We start from the raw sequence: 24298 nt of genomic DNA, 5'->3' as shown, positions 1-24298 counted from the left end.
ATTATTTTTTTATTTATTCATGATCTGTACAGAGCCTACTTCCCCAAGGGATTGTGTGTGGCTTACAAAGATGAACACATTGTAAACAAGATGAGCAAAATTAAAGCAGAACAAATGCCCAGTTCGAAGTCTTAGAAGAGACTGTGTGTTCACATGATCTTTACTCTCTTGGCTCACCAGACTCCCCCATCACTGCTCCTCCCCGGGAAAGCAGCGGGGGATTAACATGACGGATGAATTTGAAAATAAACTGGGGATGCTCAGCTCATCTCCTCTTCTTTGTTTCTTGGGAGTGAGTTTGCACATAGGGAGTAAAAATTCCACCCTGCTCCTTCTGGGCACAAGACTCGTCTACACCACCCCTTCCTGGTCCCCCCACCCACATGGGGAGACCCAGGAGTGCCATGAGGATGAGGGTCAGCATTGCTGGTAGCTGGTTGCGTACGTCTATGTAATGCTGGGATTATTAAAAAGCCCAGGTGCACAAAGATATGAACTATATTTTCAACCTCACTTCCATCAGTTCTAAAAACTGATTTTTTGGCACTCATGCTTTTACTCCTTATTTCTCAATTAGCTCAAAACTCAAGTGAAGGGGAAAGGTGCTATTTATTATGCCCTTCCAAAATCCCAACAAAAAGATCCAGAGACCTTATGCTACAAGACACTTAGGAGAGATTATTAATTGTGATCAGCAGAGGGACTTCCCTGGAGGTCTAGTGGTTAAGACTCTGAGCCTCCCATGCAGTGGGTGCAGGTTCGATCCCTGGTCAGGGAACCAAGATCCCACATGCCTCACGGCACAGCCAAAACAATAAAAAATAATATATAAAAGGGTCAAGGACTTCCTTCATGGTCCAGTGGTTAAGACACCCCACTTCCAATGCAGGGATGCAAGGGACAGGGGCTCAACCCCTGGTTGGAGAACTAAGATCCCACATGTTGGGCAGTGCAGCCAAAAAATAAATTAAAAAAAAAAAAAATAATAAAAATATAGTGATGGAGGGGGAAAGGCCTGAAATCTCTGGCTACCAAGACAGAAGGGAACATATGAGCAGTGTGGGAGATGTAACTAGAGGTCACTCAGTACTCATGCCATTCTCATCTTACCTGCCTTCCTCTCCCGCACAGACTGGAAAATCTAAAACCTGCCTTCCCCAAAATCCTGTTAGCTAGGAGAGGCCAGGCACTCCATTCTGGCCAATGGAACGTCCTCAAGAGTAAATGACACTGCCTCATCCACGTTCTCCTTCTCTAGGGGACAGGTTGCAATGCCTGAGGTGCTACAGCCTCTGCTAACAAGGGCTGGGCAGGCAGAGAGAGGAAGCTGGCACCAGGGAAGGCTCAATGGCCCTTGACCGCCTACCCGAGCTGGCCTGTTGTTCATGATGAATAACTCCCCAACTAGCAAAGCCACAGATACACTTGGTTATATCTTTCTAAGGAACCCTGAGTTGAAAGATATGTATGTGTATCTTTCATTGTTTTTATGACTATAAATAAAATCTTATATAGAGAGACATCAGTCAGTCAGTCAGTCCAGTCGCTCAGTCGTGTCCGACTCTTTGCAATCCCAGGACTGCAGCACGCCAGGCTTCCCTGTCCATCACCAACTCCTGGAGTTTACTCAAACTCATGTCCATTGAATCGGTGATGCCATCTAACCATCCTGTCCTCTGTCGTCCCCTTCTTCTCTCACCTTCAATCTTTCCCAGCATCAGGGTCTTTTCAAATGAGTCAGCTCTTCGCATTAGGTGGCCGAAGTATTGGAGTTTCAGCTTCAATATCAGTCCTTCCAATGAACATTCAGGACTGATTTCCTCTAGGATGGACTGGTTGAATCTCCTTGAAGTCCAAGGGACTCTCAAGAATCTTCTCCAACAACACAGTTCAAAAGCATCAATTCTTCGGTGCTCAGCTTTCTTTATAGTCCAATTCTCACATCCATAGATGACTACTGGAAAAACCATAGCCTTGCCTAGACGGACCTTTGTTGGCAAAGTAATGTGTCTCTGCTTTTTAGAGAGACACAGATTGTTCTAATAAAACATCACTAAAAAACAGATGAAGATTTTCTAGGCAATGTTTTGAAGAAGTGACTTCTTTTTTCTAATTACATATTTTAAAAAGATAGGTTTAAGGGTTTTCATACTCAGAAAGAGCAATCTATGCCAGATAGATGGAGAGAGAGAGACAGTCATAAACACACATATATATGTTTATTCAACTCTAAAATCTTGATGAAATAGAACTCAACTAATTTCAAGCTCATTTTACTTTTAAAAGACTGAAGAAATGTCAAAAAAAAAAGAAAAGAAGCATCAAGAATATATTTGCCTGGGAAATCTCATGGACAGAAGAGCCTGGTAGGCTACAATCCATGGCATCACAGAGAGTCGGACACAACTTAGCAACTGAACAACAACAACATACAATCAGGCAGACTGTGATTTGGGGAAATACTTCTTGATGGAAATGTGGCATAAAATGGAGAGTGAAGTGACCTAGCAATATGGAATATAGAGTTCTGTAAGAAGTTAAAATTTGTATACAGAATGACAGCTGCAAATATTCAACCAATAAAGACCATGGCTAAAGGGGAAAAAAAAGAAATGTACTTTAAAATAATAGAATTATTGATACTCCTGATTTTTTTTTAATTTATTCACAATTTGGGACCAAATTTGGAACCAGTTCTTGCTTGTTGGGATTCCCTGGTGGCTAAGAGGGTAAAGAGTCAGCCTGCAATGCGGGAGACCTAAGTTCGATTCCTGGGTTGGGAAGATCCCTGGAGAAAACGGCAACCCACTCCAGAATTCTTGCCTGGAAAATCCCATGGACGGAGGAGCCTGGCGGGCTACAGTCCATAGGGTCGCAGAGTCAGACACAACTGAGCGACTTCACTTTCAGTTCTTCCTCAACAACATGCTGCATAGTCAAAGTGGACAGATGAAGACACACAGTGGTGAAGTTGGGACACCACAGGCCTTCAGACTTCAGAGGAGTTTTGTTATGTTACAGTAAGCGCAAATATACATTACATAAATGTTCATATGTTAAAGAAAAATAGTCGTCAAAGGTTGCCAAGCAGAAAGCTCTGGCAGCAAAACCATGGAGCTTCAGAAAATGCAACCAATCAGAATATAACGTTTTCCAAACACTGATCAAGATTTTCCTGTACAGAGGAAAGAGAACCCTCCTATGCTGTTGGTGGGAATGTAAATTGGTACAGACGTTGTGGAAAATAGTATGGAGGTTTCTCAAAAAAACTAAAAGTAGAGTTTCCATATGATCCAGCAGTTCCACTTCTGGGTATATATCCAAAAGAAACAAAAGCACTAATTCAGAAAGATACGTGTACCTCAATGTTCATAGCTGCATTATTTATAATTGCCAAGGTATGGAAGCAATCTAAGTGCCCGTCAACAGATGGATGGATAAAGAAGATGTGGTACACGTATACAATGGAATATTACTCAGCCATAAGAAAGAACAAAATTTTACCATTTTCAACAACATGGATGGACTTGGAGGTCCATCCTCCAAGTGAAAATTGCTCAGTCACGTCCAACTCTTTGCAACCCATGGTAGCCCGCCAGGCTCCTCTGTCCATGGAGTTCTCCAGGCAAAAATACTGGACTGGGTTGCCATTTCCTTCCCCAGGGGATCTTCCCGACCCAAGGGTAGAACCTGGGTCTCCCGCATTGTTTACAGTCTGAGCCACCAGGGTAGGTATTATGCTAAGTGAAATAAGTCAGACAGAGAAAGACAAATATTGTATGATGTCATTTATCATGTGAAATCTTAAAAATGCAACTAGTGATTATAACAGAAAAAAAAGTAACAGACTCACAAGATATAAACAACAAATTAGTGGTTACCAGTGGGGAGGGGACAATCAAGGGGTAGGGGATTAAGAGGCACAAACTATTATGTGTAAAATAAACTACAAGGATATATTGTACAACATAAAGGATAAAGCCAATATTCTACATAAGTTTTTTAAAAGCATAAGCAATTAAATATTCAAAATGTAAAAAAAAAAAACAGAAAAAGAAGGATTGTCTTGTACAATATATAAGCAGTGATTTCTCAGTGTTCTGATTTCCTACATAATGGTTCTTTCCTTTTTCTCGATTATAAAGAGATATGTTTAAACGTTTTCAGACACAAACGGAGTAGAATATCTCCTGCTCCTCACTCTGCTCACTCTTTAGGACGAGTTTGAATTCAGCTCTAACAAACTGAAGTGCTGCTCTTACAGCTGGCACAGTGCTTGCACACACGTAATCCCATTTAGTCCTCAAAATATCACAGTGAGGGGGCTTCCCTGGTAGTACAGTGGATTCTTACCCAGAAGATCCCACATGCTACAGGGCAACTAAGCCCTAACGCCACAACTACTGAGCCCACATGCCTCAGTTACTCAGCGCACAAGCCCTAGAGTCTGCGCTCCGCAATCAAAGAAGCCACCACAATGAGATGCCCACACACCGCAATTACAGAGTAGCCCCCTCCCTCACCTCAACTAGAGAAAGCCTGCACTAAACAACAAAGACCCAGAACAGCCAAAAATAAATAAACAAGTAAACAAATCTTTTTAAAAAAAGAAAAGACCTTTGTCGATAGTAAAACTTTTTTTTTTTAAATATCACAGTGCAGAGCAGAGGGGGAAGGAGAGGGTGAAACGAATGGAGAGGGTAGCATGGAAATTTATACACGATCATATGTAACACAGAGAGCAGTGGGAACTGCTGTATAACTCAGGGAACTCAAACAGGGCTCTGTGACAAACGAGAGGGGTGAGATGGGGTGGAAAGCGGGAGGAGGGTCAAGAGGGAGGGGACATATGTACACCTACGCTGATTCATGTTGATGTATGACAGAAAACAACACAATATGGTACAGCAATTATCCTTCAATCAACAATAAATTTTTTAAAAAAATATCACAGTGCAGGAAACCAACGGAATAAGCCCTAAGTGCAAACAGAAGCTGGAGAAGTTAAGGAATTTGTCTAAAGTCTCCTGATCAATTATATTTGGGGATCTGTCTAAAGTCTCCTGACCAAACTGTGTTTTAGTCTGGTAGAGCCAGACTAAAATATAGATCAGCTGCCTCCTCATCTGGTGCTCTTTCTAAGGCACTATGCAGACTCTGACCCTTGTCTATGGTCTGACGTGAGAGTGGATACACCACGGAGGTGGAGTGGCTGCCCTCACACCGCTTGGCCAATGGCTGGCCCGTGGCCAATCATCACCTATCCTGAAAATCATTCAGTTGGCATTGTGGCTTTCTATTTTAGAAAAGCATCCTTTATTTTTTCCTTTTCCTACCTGGTTAGTCATTCTTTCTTGTTTCCCTGTTTGATTCATGAATTCTGTGCCTTGCAAAAGGTCACATTTTCTCTCTCCTTAAGATCCAATCGCAAATCGTGATGCAGTTGCTAGCCTTACTTCTTCCTACCTACAAAGTTTTCTCTATGCTCCAGGTTGACACTGAACCTCTCTCCTGGCAGGAGTTAGGGCGCTGAATGTGTGTAAAGACTGCTGGGTCACATCTACAACCACATCACTTCTACATGGAAAGTTGCCAGTATGTTAATATCAAAACTTTCAAAAGATTAAGGTATACATTTACATTCCATTTCAATGATTTCTACTTTAATTCAGATTTTGTTCCCAACTGCAATTACTAACCTGCTACCTGCTTTTATTTCCCCACCCCATTCTGTAGTTGTTATCAGTTAGAAAGACTGACCAAAAAGTGAAGAAACAGGTGGGGAGTGGACAAGGTAATATGGAATAACAGTTTTGCAGAAAATCACAACAATATACACCTAGTTATTTATTATTGATAGGAAAAATTCCATGTCACAACAGGTTAATGCTGCTCATGTGCTAAGAAGACGGTGTGTATGCTTAGTCATTCAGTCGTGTCTGACTCTTTGTGACCCCATGAACTGTGTAGCCCGCCATGGGGGCTCCCCTGTCCATGGGATTCTCCAGGCAAGAATACTGGAGTGGGTTGCCATGCCCTCCTCCAGGTGATCTTTCCAACCCAGGGATTGAACCCAGGTCTCCCACATTATAGTTCAGTTCAATCGCTCAGTCGTGTCCAACTCTTTGTGACCCCATGAATCGCAGAACGCCAGGCCTCCCTGTCCATCACCAACTCCCTGAGTCTACCCAAACCCATGTCCATCAAGTTGGTGATGCCATCCAGCCATCTCATCCTCTGTCGTCCCCTTTTCCTCCTGCCCCCAATCCTTCCCAGCATCAGGGTCTTTTCCAATGAGTCAGCTCTTCATATGAGGTGGCCAAAGTATTGGAGATTCAGCTTCAACACCAGTCCTTCCAATGAACACCCAGGACTGATCTCCTTTAGGATGGACTGGCTGGATCTTCTTGCAGTCCCAGGGACTCTCAAGAGTCTTCTCCAACACCACCACAAAGAATGTCAGTCTTTGAATTGATTCAAAAGCATCAATTCTTCGGCACTCAGCTTTCTTCACCGTCCAACTCTCACACCCATATGTGACTACCGGAAAAACCACAGCCTTGACTAGACGACACCCACATTATAGGCAGATTCTTTACCATCTGAGCCACCATGGAAGAAGATAGCAGTCTCCCTGATTTAAATTTGTACGGAGGTAACCTGTGAAAGCTGCTTTAAAGGTCTCAAGAATGATCTTGTTTTGATTATGTCTTGAGGACGTTAAGCCAGCTCTGCATCCTTCTGCACCGTTTAGGACCCTACTGAATGGGACCCATCATTTGGTTTCAGTGGGCTTTCAGAAGTTCAAATGCTCTGGGGTCAGACGGTGTGAGTTTGACACCCATAACCAAGTCATTTAAGTTCTCTGGGCCTTAGTTTCCTCATTCACAAAAAAGGGGAAACAATTCCCATCTCCTAAGGCCATTGAGAACATTAGATGAAATAACACAGCTAAGATTCCTGGTACTGAAACCACTGGAGCTTTTATCAAGATCCATTTAATACAAAGCAGAACTCCTACGAGTTACACCAAGAATGTATCCGAAGGCAGGCATCAAGACATTTTCCCAAAAAATGATTATTAGTCAATATCTAAATGAAGGAGGAGGAGGTAGGGGGAGGGCGGGAGCAAATCCCATCTGTAGGACTTTCTTCCCCTTTCACGTCACTTCAGGTATTACCTTAAACTGGAAATATTTCTTCATTACATCGAAGGCACCTCAGATGCTGGGCTTGTGTCTCATTTTTTGGTCTTCCCACAAGAAGCAAAGTTGCTCAGCACTGAATATGCACTTGCTATTTTCCTTCTTGGTGAAAAGGTCACTCAGTCGCGTCCGACTCTTTGAGACCCCATGACTGTAGCCTACCAGGCTCCTCTGTCCATGGGATTCTCCAGGCAAGAATACTGGAGTGGGTTGTCATTGCCTTCTCCAGAGGATCTTCCCAACACAGGTATCAAACCTGGTTTGCCCTCATTACAGGCAGATTCTTTACCATTTGAGCCACCAGAGGAGTCCCTCCCTTCTTGGGGGCAACCACTACCAGAAAAGTTAGATCTCAGGGCTCTGATAGCAGATATTCTCTGTTTGTATGGGGCTCTGCTTATGTTTTTCATGAAGCAGATTTGTGTCAGTGGTACCTAGACATGGGTGGGAGATCCAAGTTTTCAAAATAAGTGGAAGAAAAGATCAGAAAGAATAAAGAAAACAATTGGGATGTTTACAGGGTCAAGATGTCACTCTAAAGACTGCTGGTTGTTTTCAAAGAGAGAAATGTATGTTTACAGTGGAAAGACCTGACAATCAACCAACTCAACTAAGTGATTAAACTCAACAACCTAGCAAATGGGCAGGTGCATCTAACAGACAACACACAACACGACTTATGAAGGAGCCTGGCCAAAAACATTTTGCCTGAACTGAATTACACGTTTAGACTGAACTTTCAGTTTACAAGAAACACAGAATATGGAGGAATGAGCTAAGTGCACCACAAGGAAATAATCAGATAACTGTAGAATGTAGAGTATTCCACAAATTAGCCTTGTCGCTTCAAAAAGTCTGTGTAGTAGAAACAGAAAAAAGTTGACACACTTTTCTAGTTTATCAAACACTAAGAAAGCAAACAACCAAATGCAATGATTGAATGAATCTTGACTGGCTCGTAGTTTGAAAAAACACATAGCTAGAAAAGACAATGAGTGGACAATGAAGATTTGAATGTGGACTGGACTTTGATGATCATATAGAATAGTTACTTTCTTAGGGTATTTAAGCTCCTGAGTTATATAAGAGAATGTCCTTATTTTCACAAGACACGTGCTGAAGCTTAAAGGGACCCACGATTACTTTCAAAAGTCTTAACCTCCCACCCTATATATATATATATATATTCTACACAAACACACACAGGTTGATACAGCAAACATGACAATAATGAATAATTATTGAATCTAGGTGGTTGGATATACTGATGTTCCCTATACTACTATTTCAACTTTTCTGTACGTTTGAAAATTTGTCACATATAAACGTTAGAAAACATGGAGGCAAAAGTAACAAGCAAGGGACTCCCCTGGTGGTCCAGTGGTTAAGAACCCACTGTGCAATGCAGGGTATGTAGATTCAAACCCTGGTGGGGGAACTAAGATCCTGCGATGCTCCCCAACAAGAGAAGCCACCACAATGAGAAGCCCGCATGTACCACAACCAAGACCCACCAAGGGCCAAAAGTAAAAATTGAAAAGAAAAACAGTAACAAGCAAACTATTGCTCCCTGCCTGAATAAAAATTTATTTCTCTTGCATTTCATAATAACAACAAATTATAAAACCCTTTATTTGGGCCAGTTACTGGGGACTACAAAGGGCTCCAACATCCTCTAAGGACAATAGTTGTCCTGAGGAAAAAGCATAGCCCCTCTTTGTTGAGTATCACTTTCACTCCCCTTTCACTGTTCACCAGCGACTGCTCTGCAGAAAATAGCAGAAAATAGTAATCATTATTCTCCCAATTTCATGGAACTGAGGGTCTTCAAACCAACAATAAAAACAGCTTTGAATAAACTTTACAACCTGTGAGGTTGCTTCTGCATAAAGATAACCTAGTCATTTGATATCACTTAAGTTTTTTTCTTAATAGTGAAGCAGACAATATGTAAGAAATAAAGATACACAGATAATACAGCCTGTTTCCTGTAGTCTGAGTACTTCCTGCTGTTGGAGGCAGGAAGAAGAAGTAGCAGTGGATGACAGCTGTCAATGACCTCACTTCACACACCAGTCACTTCTATACCTTCCTGAGCCCTTTGAGAAGATAAACTCGATAAACTAGAGCTTCTCTAAAGACAGGCAGCAAGAAAGAGAAGCACTACTCCACAGTGCAAGTCTGTATTACTTGGGAAAAGCCCAGCGTGAAGTGTCAGTCTGAAAAGTCATAGAACTCTCAACTGTTTAATTCCAAAACTGAAAACACACCACAGGGAGGCTTGAAAACCAAAAAGCAAACAGAAGCTTACTGCTTAAAGTATACATACATAAAATATATAACACATATATTCTCTATAATATCTACCATCCACTAAAATGTGAAAGAAGGGTCTTCTTTTCCATTTTTGAGTCCAAGCTCATATGAGAGGATAGGAAAGGCTTACCTAGGTACAAGGATGCGTTTTCTTTCTTGACATTGTCATCTAAGTAGGTTGGTCCCAGGGTATAAATAGGTGTGGAGCCCATTCCAATGAGAATCTGTGCGCACACGAATAAAGCCACGTAGACCCAGTGGTCGTTGCCACCCGAGTCCTTCAGGCAGGTGGGAGGCTCCATCTTGACCGAGGAGTTGCCGTTTTGACACAGGCCATAGTTGGAGGCGGAGGCGTTCAACTCTTGGATCTGGTAGGGCGGCGAGACGAAGTGAGGTAAGGCGAAGAGGGCAGCCCCCACCGCGATGAGGAGACCCCCCACGGCCAGCCACAGGGGCCGCCGTCCCCGGCCGCCGAAGTAGCTGACGAACACCACCACCACCAAGCTCCCAATGTCAAAGCAGCTGACCAGCAGCCCCGACTCGGAGCTCTTCAGACTGTAGCGCCTTTCGATGGTGGTGATGACGCTGCTCAGGTACCCGGAGACCATCAACGCCTGGATGAAGGTCAGAAAGCACATGCAAACCAGGAAGCAACGGGAATCGGTGAGGACCACGTAGAGGCACCTTCTGCCCTGGAGCATGGCCAGAGTGGAGGACACCGACATGGTTTTGCCGATTTCCACCCCGTGGCGACGTTCCGCCGGTCCTGCCTTCTCTGCCGAAGTAGACGGGGCGGAGGGGCTGGGGGCCGGCGGGTAGGGGTCTGACTTCAACTCCTGATGGCTGGGAGCGGGCTCGGAGCCTTCTTCACTCGCGGGACTCAGGTCTGGCGGGCAGGAGGCGCTGTTCAGGGCGGGTAAACTCTGGGACCTGAAGGACTCGGTTTCGCACTTCTCTTGGACAGCTCCTACCCTGGCGCGCGCTTCCTGCGGCTCTCCCGCCTGGGGCTCCAGCCCAGCGCCTCGGTCCATGGCTCTCAGAATTCAGATTCGGTCGCCGATCGCACTCAAGGACTCCGGAGCTTTGCATCCACCGGCACGAGGGGCTGAAGCCGGGCCCAGGCAGTCGTGCCCACCAGGGACCGGGGCTGGCGATGCAGAGCCGCGCTCTGGGGCATCCTCACCAGCAGGGAGGTGCCCAGTGCATCCTGACCGCAGACGTGGCCCCGAGGCTCCGCAGCCGCGTGCCCCGGAGGGCAGGGGTCCGCGCGGTCCTGCGATGAGCCCAACTTAGGGTCCACCCCGGGCTGGGAGCGCGCAGCAGGATCCTGGCGCGTCCCGGGCGCATCCCCTCCGCCGCTGCCGCTCCGCCTGCCGCCCGGAGTGCGTACGCCCGGTGCCCAGCGTGGGGGCGGTTAGCGCTACTGCCGGGGCCGCATCCCGTCGGGCTGGCTGGGCCAGAGGCGCCCGGTCCTCGCCGCCTCGGCTCGCGACACCCTCGGGAGCAAAGGTGCCAACCTGCAAAGCAGAAGAGAGGGCGGTCAGCGAAGGGAGGCTGAGGCTGGCGTCCCGGCGCCCCCGGCGGACAGCGCTGGGGGACTCGGACGGTCCCAAGTGGGACCGAGGGACAAGCGAGGAACGAAGCCCTGGAGGAGGATTAGGCTGTAGGCAGCAGCCTCTAGAGCCCAAACAATAAGCAGCGGGCGGTCGGCAGAGACCCTCCCTCATTGTCTACGGCGGACCTGCCCCCGCCCCGCCCCTTTTGCCTTAAACAGAGCATCTGCTTTTATATGTTAATAATTATCCACCTGGCAGATCTGACTCAGACAGCGTCTTTTATTCGAGTGAACTAATTGCAACCTTTTGGTACTCCTACTCCATTACTCAAAATAGAAGAGGCCCAAAAGAACAAAGGAAAGTTTCTTTCTTTCCTTTTTTTTTTTTTTACAAGCACGATGCACTCCTAGTACCGATTTTTAAAAAAGAAAAAAGGGGGAAAGCGAGGTGTGTAGAAACGTGTGTACACACTTGTGTGCAGGCACGTGTGCGCCGACTGGATGCGAATCAGTCTTCTCCATCCATTAGAGATGGACACACATTCAAAGCCCAAGGCAGCAGCAAAAAGGTCAGCGTGCTTGCCTCTTTATTCGCAACACTAAAAATAACACCCCTGCCCCCAAGCCGCCAGGGAGAACTATTCAATTACAAATACCAGGGGCGTTCGAGGCTGCGGCCCACGCCAAGTCCCAGAGCTCTGTGTCAAGCGAAACCGAAAATCAGTTTGCTTTGCGGAGGGGTGGGGAAGCCACAACCAAACAATGAGACGCGGGAGCGCTGTCACGGCGCGCTGGGAGCCCACGGAGCCGGCTCGGCACGCGCGGACTGGCAGAGAGGTGTGCTATTTACACCCAGCGCACCCCGCGAGCGTGGGCTTGGGGTGCGCGCGCGCCCCCCACACACACACATACATTCACCGGCGTATCTGTGTAGAAAACCCTCGCGCGATCCAGCACCCAGCTTGAACATAACGCGAGTCGAAAACAGGTGTGTCCCCAGGGTAAGCCTACGCCCCTTATCTCGGGACTCCCACTCTTCCTCCGGCCCCCGAGGGGTGGTGGGGGAGGAGGTGATGTGCACCAGGTGGGAGAAGAGAGCCGGGCTTCGCTGCATTTGTGTTTCATGCGACGCGCTTTTGTGATGGTGCTGAGAAAAGAAAGGAGGAAGCGTAAACGGAGAAAGGCAGAGAGCTTGGGATCCAGGGGCGGCCGCTCCGGCGTATCCCTCGGCTCGGCTGGGCCAGCCCAGCTCCCAGATTCCCGGCCTGCCAGCCACTCAGAGCCAGGGCTTCCCCGCCGCCTTCTTGCTCCGGAGCCTTCCCGGGGAACCCCACCGGCGGCGGCATACAAAGTCGGGGAATCCCGGAAAACTCGCTTCCTCGCGCCCGGGGGAACGCGCACACGCACCGCAGCGCTCCCGCACCCCAGCGGACCCTTGGAAGGGCACACGGACCCAAGCGGGTGGCTCTCGGAGCCGGCGTGGGGGCCCAGGGACATCTCCTGCGCGCGCGCAAACACACACACGTACACACACACACGGCCCCGCAGGAAGATAGGACCGCCGGAGACAGCTCGCCGAGCTGCACGGTCGCACGAGCCGCCGCTACTCACTCGTGAGTCGGCCGGTCAGTCTGGCTGGCTGGGAATGGAGCGGGGGGAGGTAAGGACCTTGGAGGCGCGAGAGTAGTTGGAAGCCTCCTGGGGAAGCAGTCTCGGTCCAGCCGCGAGGAAATCAGTGAATGAGTCTGTGACCCCAGCCTCTGGAACCAGACACACGCGCACAGACGCGCCCGGAGCCGAGCGGCAGAGGGCGCAGGCGCGCGGGCAGCCGCCCAGCCCAGCCCGGAGGCGGCGAGCCACCAGGCTGCCTTTTCACCTGAAAGGCGGGGGAGCGCGAGGAGCCCAGGGAGCAGGTCTCCAGAAAAGTCAGCTTCTCAGGCAGAGACCCCACTCGGAATAAAGAAGTTGAAATTTCTGTTGGTTTATTCCGTGCCGTGGGCACCTACCACGTCTCAGGGACCATAGCAGGTAGGTTCTGGGAACCAAAGCTGAACAGGACAGGATCCCTAGACCGCGGAGACCTCTGTTTGGGGAAGAAATGCTCCTGTAAGTAGCCTAAAAGGATGCAGTAAATTCTATACAGGATGACACTGAAGAACCATTACTATATATCGATTATAATATCCATTATTAACCCATTAGACCTTCATTTCCAGACAGCAGGAAAGGCATGTGCAAAGGCCCTGGGGCACGATGCTGCAAAGAAATCTTGAGTCTCAGGGTAATTGCACCGATGGGGCAGAGAGCTGGCCAGCAAGAGTGGCACAGTAGGAAAGGTCAGCATGGGCTTTATAGGTCCTGCGCTGTCAGCACTGAAGGGCCAGTGACATTCAACCTCAGTCACCAGACAGCTGGTTCTGACACTGGTGGGTGAATGGAGCCCATGTGGGGGGCATGGAGGCAATCTCAGCAATCTCTGAGCAAAATGTGATGCAGCAGTGGTGGAGCACGGAGAGGAAGGAACTCCTTGAGAATACTGACAAGGTAGAAGTGGCCAGACTTAGAAGCCGATGTAAACAAGAGATTGAGATTGAGGTCCAAGGAAAACACAAGCAGAGAAACTTGCTCTTGGGGTAAGATGTTTCTCCTTTAAGATACCTTGACTATGAAATGTCTCTGGGACATCTGAGTGTATACACATCCCATATACCACCAGACACATAACACACAGGCAGTTAGGATTAGGGAAGTGAATTAGGAGGCCACAGCCAGACACAGCATGAGGGGTGTGAATAAGGAGATCAGAGGAGGAGTAGACTAAGGACAGGGCCCTGAGGACAGGGTGATCTAAGAGCTGGAGAGGGAAAAAGCTAAGAAAGGAGATTAGAAGCAAGGGTCAGAGAGATCTGTGAAGAATCAGAAAAGAGGGACCATCACAGAAGCCAGAGGAGAAAAAAACGTTTAAGAAGGGAGTGTTCAGATGCAGGAAAGGCTGCCGAGACACCAAATAGGATGATAACGGAAAAGAGCCCATGGGCTGTAGCAAGTAGGAGGACACTGCAGAACTCTGACAGAGGGAGACGGTAACCTAACGAGGGGAGGGGATTGTTCTACATTTACTGGTGACTGCACTGACCATCCTGCCATGCCAAAGCCACTTCACTCGCTCCTGGCCTTACCCAGTGAGAGTGCGGGATCCACTTCACAGTGTGATGAGGGAAGTGGAGAGAGACTATGTAACATGGTAAAGGCACACAGTTAGTCTCGGGATGATAAAAAGTCCATGCTCCATAATACTTCATTCCCCAGGGATGGCGAAAATAAGCTTTTAATCTGTTTTAACAATTGTTTTACTCCAAAATCGATTTTTTAAAATTTTCAGATAGAGAAATAAGCTTCCACTGTTTCTCTTTGCGTGGCAATTTTAAAGGTCCAAAGATATTACATTACTAATTCTCTCAGGAGAGCCCATTTCATACTGGAAAGCCACATGGGATAGTGAAAAAGAGTATAGAATCAACTTGAAATTTTTATCCCAGCTCAGTTATCACAGCCATGAACAATTTATTCAATCGTTATTTATTTATCTTGATTTCCTCAGCCACAAAGTGAGAACAATATTATACTGAGAGTGCCTGAGAAGGGCACAAACATACCTTGAAATGTTTGAGATGTACATACTTTGAAAATGTGCTCTGTCAAGTCAATCTTTCTTTTGTTAAAAAAAAAAAAATCCATGCTCTAAAATCCATGCTCTTAACTCTGACCCTATACTCTCTCCTTTTCAATCATATAGCAGTTTAACTTTACAGGACATTTTGCATCTTTTAATTATCTCACGAATCCAACAACCACCATATGTACAGCTGATCCTTAGAGAACAAAATATTAAGTCAGCTGACACCAAAAGAACAGTTAGTGCACGCTCCAAGTCTACATCGAGACAGCACTGCTCTGGCAAGTGCCAATCTGATCTATCAAACAGGACAAAGACATTCATTCCTCATTCTCTGTCCCTGTCCCTGTCCCGTCTTCTTGAGATCTCCATCAAGCCCATAGTCACTTTTCCACAAACAGGATAGATGACTCCAGTTGACACCCTTGCCCATGATCTTAGCTATGTGGCACTTCCCGTACCTTATCTCTCCTCTGAGCTTACTCTGGATCCAAACAGAATAGATCTGCCTCCTTTTACGTCCTTCTAGGCTCTGAGGCCCATTCTCTCATTTCAGCCCCAGACATGGTAGTTCCACAGCAAATTCAATCTGGCACCAAATCGCATCAGGTGCCAGCAGAGGGCCTCCCTGCTGAAAGTCAAAGAATCATGTCCTTGCCACATGCTGTTTATTCATGGTCAATTACCACAGTTACACCAGAAACAATTCTGAGAACCTATAGGTTTTCTTATTGCCACTAATAGATCACAATTTATAAACAGAATTCAAAACATCCAATTAGCTGCCCATATAGGAAACAAGAAGAAAACATTTAGCAACAGACATTTCTTGAGCTTTTCCTTTCAGAGTTAAATGTGCCTTTGGAAAAGGTCAGATATGCCTCCATCAGCCCTAATCTTCAGATTCAGAGAAAGAAATGGACTTACTTCATGGAGATCTGCTACCCTCATGGCTTATCTCACACAACATGAAACAGTACAGTTGCTGAGACGCAAATACTTGCCTTGCTAGGTATATCGGGAGGGGTAGCACATGGCTATAAACTTGCTGCAAATCTTCAGGTGTGCTGATGCTGTTTCTAAGTCACTAATCAGTCGAATTTACACATAAATTGCTTCTTTCCCAATCTTCATATAATAAGATGGTAGCCTTTGCAATTCCATGAATTTGAGCAAGCTCCGGGAGTTGGTGATGGACAGGGAAGCCTGGCGTGCTGCATGCAGTCCATGGGTTCACAAAGAGTCAGACACGACTGAGCAACTGAACTGAACCGAACTTTGAAATTACCTAGGGCATTTGGTTTTCTTTTTTTTTTTTGATGTGGGCCTTTGGGGCCTTTTTTTTTTTTTAAGTCTTATTGAATTTGTTACAATATTGCTTCTGTCTTATGTTCTGGTTTTTTGGCCAAAAGGCAAGTGGAATCTTACCTTCTCAGCCAGGGATAGAACCCGCCCCCCCTACACTGGAAGGCGAAGTCTTAACCACTGGACTGCCAGGGGAGTCCCAACAGTGCATTCTATGAGCTTGAAATCTAGCTCCTCTGGAGAACAGGGCAAGGAAAGCAGAAAGGACCCCTTTCTCCACTCGCATCGCTTTTCCCTTAAGAGGATTCAATTCAGAGGTCTTCCAGACACAAGAAGAAGGGCTCGGTTTAGGTCCAGAATATTTTCTGTGCTTAAAATAAAATACATAGTTGCCACTACTCTAATTGAATTAGGTATTGGTTCTTGAAGAGGGATAAGTTGTATTTCAAAGGTAACCTTTCATACATACATATAAATTCAATTCAATGTATTTCAATATATATAATAAAAATACAGCTTTATCAACAGACCCTGAAGAAGTATACAGATCAATGACTTCTGGGATATAATTAAATTACATCTCTATTCTTCTAAGTTAATTTTTTAAGTTTTTGGCCACACGGCTTGCAGGATCTTACTTCCTTGATCAGGGATTGATCTTGCACCCTCAGCAGTAAAAGCGCAGAGTCCTAATGACTGGACCATCAAGGAATTCCCCAGATCTCTATTCTTGATTCAAAAAAGTAGTTTACAGTATGATTGATTTCTTCATTTTCTCTTCTTTTTTATTTAATGAGTTTTTATTAAAATATGATTGACATATAACATTGTATTAGTTTTAGATGTACAGTATATTGTATATATATACGGCAAAATGATCATGGCAATAAGTCTACATCAGTTACAAATTTATTTTCTTGTGGTAAGGATGTACTCTCTTAGCAACTTTCAAATATCCAATATGGAGTGTGTGTGTGTGTGTGTGTGTGTGTGTCTATGCTTAGTCACTTTGTTGTGTCTGACTCTTTGCGACCCCATGGACTGACTGTAGCCCGCCAGGCTCCTCTTTCCATGGGGATTCTCCAGGCAAGAATACTGGAGTGTGTTGCCATGCCCTTCTCCAGGGGATCTTCTCAACTCAGGTATCAAACCCAGGTCTCCCACATTGCAGGCAGACTCTTTACCGTCTGAGCCAATATGGTATTATTGATTATAAGGTTATAAGGTCGCCTCTTAATAGAACTTGGCTTTTATACCTTTCATGCTCAGTCTCTAAGTGGTGACCAACTCTTTGTGACTCCCTGCATGTGGCCCGCCAGGTTCCTCTGTCCATGGGATTTCCCAGGCGACGATACTGGAGTGGGTTGCCATTTCCTTCTCCAGGGGATCCTCCCGAACCAAGGATCAAACCCGCGTCTCCTACATTGGCAGGCGATTCTTTAACACTGAGTCACCAGGGAAGCCCATTTATACCCTTACTGAGAAGTAAATTTCAATCTAGGTAAACAGAAGAGGCACAGATCTATCCCTGGGTCACAGTGATTCAGGCAGTCACTCCAGCCCTGGGATTTGAGTATGATGACCACCATATCAGTTGTTTGTTTGTTTGTTTTTATTGTGCTGGGTTTTTGTTGCAGAACACTGGGCTGTTTGTTGAGGCACACAAGCTCTCTAGTTGCATGGGCAGACTCAGTTGCCCCACGGCATATGGGATCTTAGTTCCTCGACCAGGGACCAAACCCGAGTGCCCTGCATTGGAAGGAGGATTCCTAACCACTAAACCACCAGGGAAGTCCCCAGCATATCAGTTTTAGGCCTGCAAGTCCCCAACCCAAGAAACCATAGTCTGATGAACACTTGGACACCTGGTTACACTCTGAAGGAGCCAAGAAACCAGGCAGTGCCTCTGGGAATTAGCCAGGACAAGAAGACAATACTATCAACTAGGACCTCCTAGAAACTGCCACCTCCTTTAGTAAAAAGATGCCAGACACACCAAGGCTAGTAATGAGAAACTTCCCTGCAAAGAAGAGACATTTGTCTGCAGAGATTAGCATTCCCTTGAAACATTTTTGTCATCACCTCCACTGCCACCTGGGCCTGGGAAAGGAAAGAGATGGCAGAAGCGATCTGCTATGGCCCTCAGCCCCTCTGCACATTCTCTGTGGATGTGTCGAAAATGCAAGACCCTGACCACTCTTCAGCCAGGCCATTTTTCAGGGTTGTGTTTGCAGCTGGCAACCTTGAAGGGCGAGGTAACCTTCCCAGCTGGACAAAGAGCAGGCTCAGTTCTTTCTTCAGGGCAGCCCCCCAGGCTCAATCCTCCTTCCTAAATGCACAAGAAAGCATCCACAGAGGACTCTGTATCACCCCATGAGACTTAGGCACGCATCTCTCACATAAGTCACAACAGTATTTTTTTGAATGGGTCTCTTAGAGTAAAGGAAATAAAAGCAAAAATAAATAAATGGAACCTAATTACACTTAAAAGCTTTTGCACAGCAAAGGAAACCATCAACAAAATGAAAAGACAACCTACTGAATGGGACAAAAGTATTTGCATATGACACAACTGATGGAGATTATTATTCAACATATAGAAACACATCATAGAACTCAACATCAAAAAAATTTTTAAGTGGGCAGAAGAACTGAATAGACATTTTTCCAGAAAGGAAATGCAGATGGTCAACAAGCACATGAAAAGATATTCAACATCACTTACTGTCAGTGAAATGCAAATCAAAACCACCATGAAATATCACCTTACACCTGTCAAAATGACTATCTTCAAAAAGAATGCAAATAACAAATGCTAGCAAGGACATAGAGAAAAGGGAACTCTCGTACACCGTTGCTGGGAATGTAAATTGGTCCAGCCACTGTGGAAAACAGTACAATGGTTTCTCAAAAAACTAAAAACAGAACCACCATATGACCCAGCAATTCTACTTCTGGTTATATATCTGAAAAAAAGTACTAATTTGAAAAGATACATGCACCCCAATGCCCATGGCAACATTATTTATAATTGCCAAGATATGGTAGTAACCTAAGTGTCCACCAACAGATGAATACACACACACACACATACACACACAAAATGGAATATTCCTTGGCCATAAAAAAGGAAATTATGCCATTTGCAGCAACTTGGATGGAGTTGAAGGACATTATGCCAAGTGAAATAAGTAAGACAAAAACAAATACTATATGATATGACTTATATGTGAAATGTAAAGATACAACAAACCAGTGAATATAACAACAACAAAAAAAAAACAGACTCACAGATAAAGAAAACAAACCTACAGTTACCAGTGAGGAGCAGGAAGGGGGAGGAGCAATAAACAGGTAGGGGAATTAGAGGAACAGCCTATTAGGTTAAACATAGGCTACATACATATATTGTATAACACGGGGAATAACTGTCAATAGGGTATAACCTTAAAAATTATGAATTACTATATTGTACACCTGTAACTTACATAATATTATACAGCAACTATATTTTAATTTAAAAAAATGAAAAGATGAAGCATGCCTACAGTGGAATACTTAAATGGATTAAAGGATGAAGCAGTCTAAAGACAAACAGTGCATACTATTGCTTTTGAATAAAAACACAAAACAAACTGCTCATAGAGCCATCATCTCAATAATGACTGGGATTCAGGTTTTTACGAGATTGCCTAACCTTTCGGTCACTAGCAATGGTTTCATTCCCAGCTCATGACTCCTCCCTAGACTTCTCTGCATTCCTGTCCTTTACTTGGGAACCTGAGCATCACAGAACAAGCTGACCGTGAAGCCCACCCCTCAGAATGCTGCTGCCCACCTGCCACCACATCCTAGCACAAGGTTGAGAATAATTGGTCAGCCGTGGGGAGAGACCTGGCCTCATTGCCTCCAAGCCAGTCTTGTAGAGAGAGACCAGGTCAACCCTGGCGTCCTGAGAACCCAAATCACAGTCACCATACAGTAGGATCCTTTTAATAAAAACTCAGAAATGTAGGGGACTCTGCAGAATGATCGGGAGCTCAGAGCTGTCTGTCTTTTCAAACATTATTTCCTTAATATAAAGACACCAGAAAAGAGCTCTTCACAGAATTCACTCAAATCCCCTTCTCTCCTCTGTAACCTCTTTTGTTGATGACATTTTTGATAATTATCTGATTGCAGAAAAACTCCACAAATCCAAGTTGAAGAGTTATATAAAAAAAAAAAAGAAAATCTTTTATTTTGTATTGGGGAATAGCTGATTAGTAAACAATGTGATAGTTCAGGTAAACAGTAAAGGAGTTAAAAATAATATAGCACTTTATATTTAAAATGGATAACCAACAAGAACCTACTGTAGAGCACAGGGGACTCTGCTCAATGTTATGTGGCAGCCTGGATAGAAGGGGAATTTTGGTGAGAACAGATACATGTATTTTTAACTATTACTATTGTTTTGGGCACATGTGTGCAGGTGCCTGTATCTCAGGCCTGACTTTTATCCTCCATTCTCTTTGGATGTTGGTGATACCCTGATAATTTTTCTTATTTTCTTGGTTGTAACTAATGAATACCAAATGACCCAATACAAGTAGAATGTACCACTTGGACCATCAGGGGAGTGAGTTTAAAGGATTTACTGTTCTGTTTGGGGGCTGCATAACCTGTCATCAAGGAATGGGATTTAAATGACAAATGAATTGTGTTATGTCATTCCCTCTGTGAAAATCAGAGCAGTTAGAATCTAAATTTAGTTTGCCCAAAGAGAGGAATGACCAGGCGAATAGGCATGTATACAATGGAAAGATAACATCTAAACATCATGATCTTTCTTCCTTCCTTTAGCTGATTTTGTTTGTGAAATTTCACACTAGAGGAAAAATGTGATTTTTCAAAGAGAAAAGAACTGTTGTGAAAGTTTGCACATTTCAGTTTCTCCTCTGGAGTTTAAAATATACCTTTCTCTTACTCCACACCAGGAGACCACAGGTTTTTCTGCCGTCCAGTACTTCTTCCATTCTGTTTTTTGCAAGGAAAATAAGGTTGTTTCTCTTGCACCCTCAGTAATGTCAAAATGTGCTTTTAGAATAGAGACTCATACAAGTCACGGTGTGCCCTATGGTTCTTAAACTGTTATTTAAATACTGTCATGCATAGAGAACAGACTGGTGGTTGCCAAAGGGGAGCGGGGAGGGAAGGGATGAGATCGGAGGTTAGGGTTAGCAGATTTCAACTTTCATATACAGAATGGATAAAAAACAAGGTCTTCATATATAGCACAGAGAACTATATTCAATAGCCTTTGAGAAACCCTAATGGAAAAGGATATTTAAAAAAGAAGGAAAGCGGGAACAAACTGGGTAGCACTGACATATATACACTACCGTGTATCAGATAGCTAGCTAGTGGGAAGCTGCTGTATAGCACAGGGAGCTCAGCTCAGTGCTCTGTGGTGCCCTGGAAGGGTGGGATGGGGATGGGGGGAGGCTCACGAGGGAGGGGATATATGTATACATATGACTTGATTCATGATGTTGTACAGCAGAAGCTAACACAACATTGTAAAGTAATTATATTCCAATAAAAAAAAGGAATGCTGTCTTTTAGGTTATAAGCATTGGTTAAAGAGGGTATCAGTTACAATATTTAAATCCATAATGCATTATTAAAAAAATATGTATCATGGTTTTAAAAAATACTTGATAAAAGAAAGACTGTATATGTATGTATAACTGAATCACTTTGATGCACAGCAGTAATTAACACATTGTAAATCAACTATAGTTGAATAAATAATTAAAAAATAAATACTATCACAGGCTAAACTGTGTCCTCTCCAAAATCCACAAGTTGAAGCCATAAGCCCCTATTCCTCATCCTGTGACTGTATTTGGTAATAGGATCTCCAAAGAGGTAATGAAGTTAAAATGAGGTCATTAGGATGAGCTCTTATCCAATATTACTGGTGCCCTTTTAAGAATAGGAAATCTGGACACAAATAGGTACGGCAGGAAGACCAAGTAAAGACACAGAGAACCTGGATGGCTCATCTACCAGCCAAGAAAAAAGGCCTCGGGAGAAATCAACCCTCTTGATACCTTGATCTCCACCTTCCAGCCTCCAAAAACATGAGACAATAAATTTCTGTTGTTTGAGCCAATTCATGCTCCTTTGTTATGGCAACCCTAGCAAACTAATACAAATATTGATGAAAAGAAAATCAAATATTTAAAAATGATAATAAATAACTTACTTTAAGGTTTATTCTTACAAGAATTTTTCAAAATTTTAAACATTTCTCACAGTAAGAAAAAGTAAAAACTTTCATGATTCACTTCACAGAATAAATTGGAAGGAGATGACTTAAAAAAAAAAAAAAAACACCCTATGGTGCCTGTTAGTCAAAGAATATGGTCTAATAGAGTGCATTTTAATGCATGAGAAATGTCACACAATTGATAGGAGAAACTACTGTGATTGAGACATGTTAAAAAATAAAAGCAGTTTATATCAAAGTAATATAATCCGTGAGGCTTCTCTGGTGGCTCAGTGGTAAAGACTCCACCTGCCAATACAGCAGATGCAGAATCCCTGGGTCAGAAAGATCCCCTGGAGAAGGAAATAGCAACCCACTCCAGTATTCTTGCATGGGAAATCCTATGGACAGAAGAGCCTGGTGGGCTATGGTCCATGGGGTTGGAAAAAAGTCAGACACAACTGAGCCACTAAACAACAATGTAATCCATAAGTGAGCAATTTAGAAGAAGAAAGTAAGCCAAAAGATAAACCCAATTGGAAAAGAAATGAAATATACTGTGTCTAAAATAGAAATGCTAATCACAAATCTGACAACATTCCTAAGATCTGGAAAGCATATAAGAAAGCATAAGGGACTTCCCTGGTAGTCCAGTCGCTAAGACTCCACGGTCCCAAGGCAGGGGATCCAGGTTTGATGCCTAGTCAGGGAACTAGATCCCACATGCTGCAACTAAAAATTCTCATGCCACAACTAAGACCCTGAGCAGCCAAACAAATAAATATTAAAAACCAAAAAGCATAGATCTTGGGGAAAAGTAACAATCCTTTGATAAAAAAGTGGTGACATTATCCAGCAAATTTGGAAAACTCAGCAGTGGCCACAGGACTGGAAAAGGTCAGTTTTCATTCTGATCCCAAAGAAAGGCAATGCCAAAGAATCCTCAAACTACCGCACAATTGCACTCATCTCACACACTAGTCAAGTAATGCTCAAAATTCTCCAACCCAGGCTTCAACAGTACTTGAACCATGAACTTCCACATGTTCAAGCTGGTTTTAGAAAAGGCAGAGGAACCAGAGATCAAATTTCCAACATCTGTTAGATCATCGAAAAAGCAAGAGAGTTCCAGAAAAACATCTACTTCTGCTTTATTGACTATGCCAAAGCCTTTGACTGTGTGAATCACAACAAACTGTGGTAAATTCTTCAAGAGATGAGAATACCAGACCACCTGACCTGCCTCTTGAGAAGTCTGTATGCAAGTCAAGAAGCAACAGTTAGAACTGGACATGGAACAGACTGGTTCCAACTGGGAAAGGAGTATGACTAGGCTGTACATTGTCACACTGCTTATTAAACTTATATGCAGAGTACATTATGTGAAATGCCGGGCTGGATGAAGCACAAGCTGGAATCAAGATTGCGGGGAGAAATATCAATAACCTCAGATACGCAGAGGACACCACCCTTATGGCAGAAATTGAAGAACAGAAGAGCCTCTTGAAGAAAGTGAAAGAGGGAAGTGAAAAAGCTGGCTTAAACTCAACATTCAGAAAACTAAGACCATGTCATCTGGTCCTATCACTTCATGGCAAATAGATGGGGAAACAATGGAAACAGTGAGAGACTTTATTTGGAGGGGGCTCCAAAATCACTGCAGATGGTGACTGCAGCCATGAAATTAAAAGACAGTTGCTCCTTAGAAGAAAAGCTGTGACCAACCTAGACAGCATATTAAAAAGCAGCGGCATTACTTTGCCAACAAAGGTCCATCTAGTCAAAGCTATGGTTTTTCCAGTAGTCATGTATGGATGTGCGAGTTGGACCATAAAAAAAGCTGAGTGCGGAAGAACTGATGCTTTTGAACTGTGGTGTTGGAGAAGACTCTTGAGAGTCCCTTGGACTGCAAGGAGATCCAACCAGTCCATTCTAAAGGAAATCAGTCCTGAATATTCATTGGAAGGACTGATGCTGAAGCTGAA

At 44.3% G+C, this 24298-nt stretch overlaps 1 protein-coding gene across 5 annotated transcripts in view; it reads right to left on the bottom strand.

Annotated features, from left to right (window-relative positions):
- SLCO5A1 (solute carrier organic anion transporter family member 5A1) overlaps positions 1 to 24298 on the bottom strand; it is a 270020-nt gene that overhangs the window by 133885 nt on the left and 111837 nt on the right. For 3 of the 5 annotated variants that reach the window (XM_081501821.1, XM_081501824.1, XM_081501823.1), the window contains one exon: positions 9652 to 11038. In XM_081501821.1, the coding sequence (XP_081357947.1) occupies positions 9652 to 10552 (901 nt within the window). In that variant the 5' untranslated portion in view covers positions 10553 to 11038. Of the gene's footprint in view, positions 1 to 9651; positions 11039 to 12687; positions 12875 to 24298 lie in introns of those variants that run through there. The other 2 variants (XM_081501822.1, XM_081501825.1) reach the window with 1 other exon arrangement.

This window comes from Giraffa tippelskirchi, chromosome 6 (assembly GCF_054371585.1).
Source record: "Giraffa tippelskirchi isolate mGirTip1 chromosome 6, T2T-mGirTip1v1.2.pri, whole genome shotgun sequence".
Taxonomy (NCBI): Eukaryota; Metazoa; Chordata; class Mammalia; order Artiodactyla; family Giraffidae; genus Giraffa; species Giraffa tippelskirchi.
This window is presented reverse-complemented; position numbering and strand designations above follow the sequence as displayed.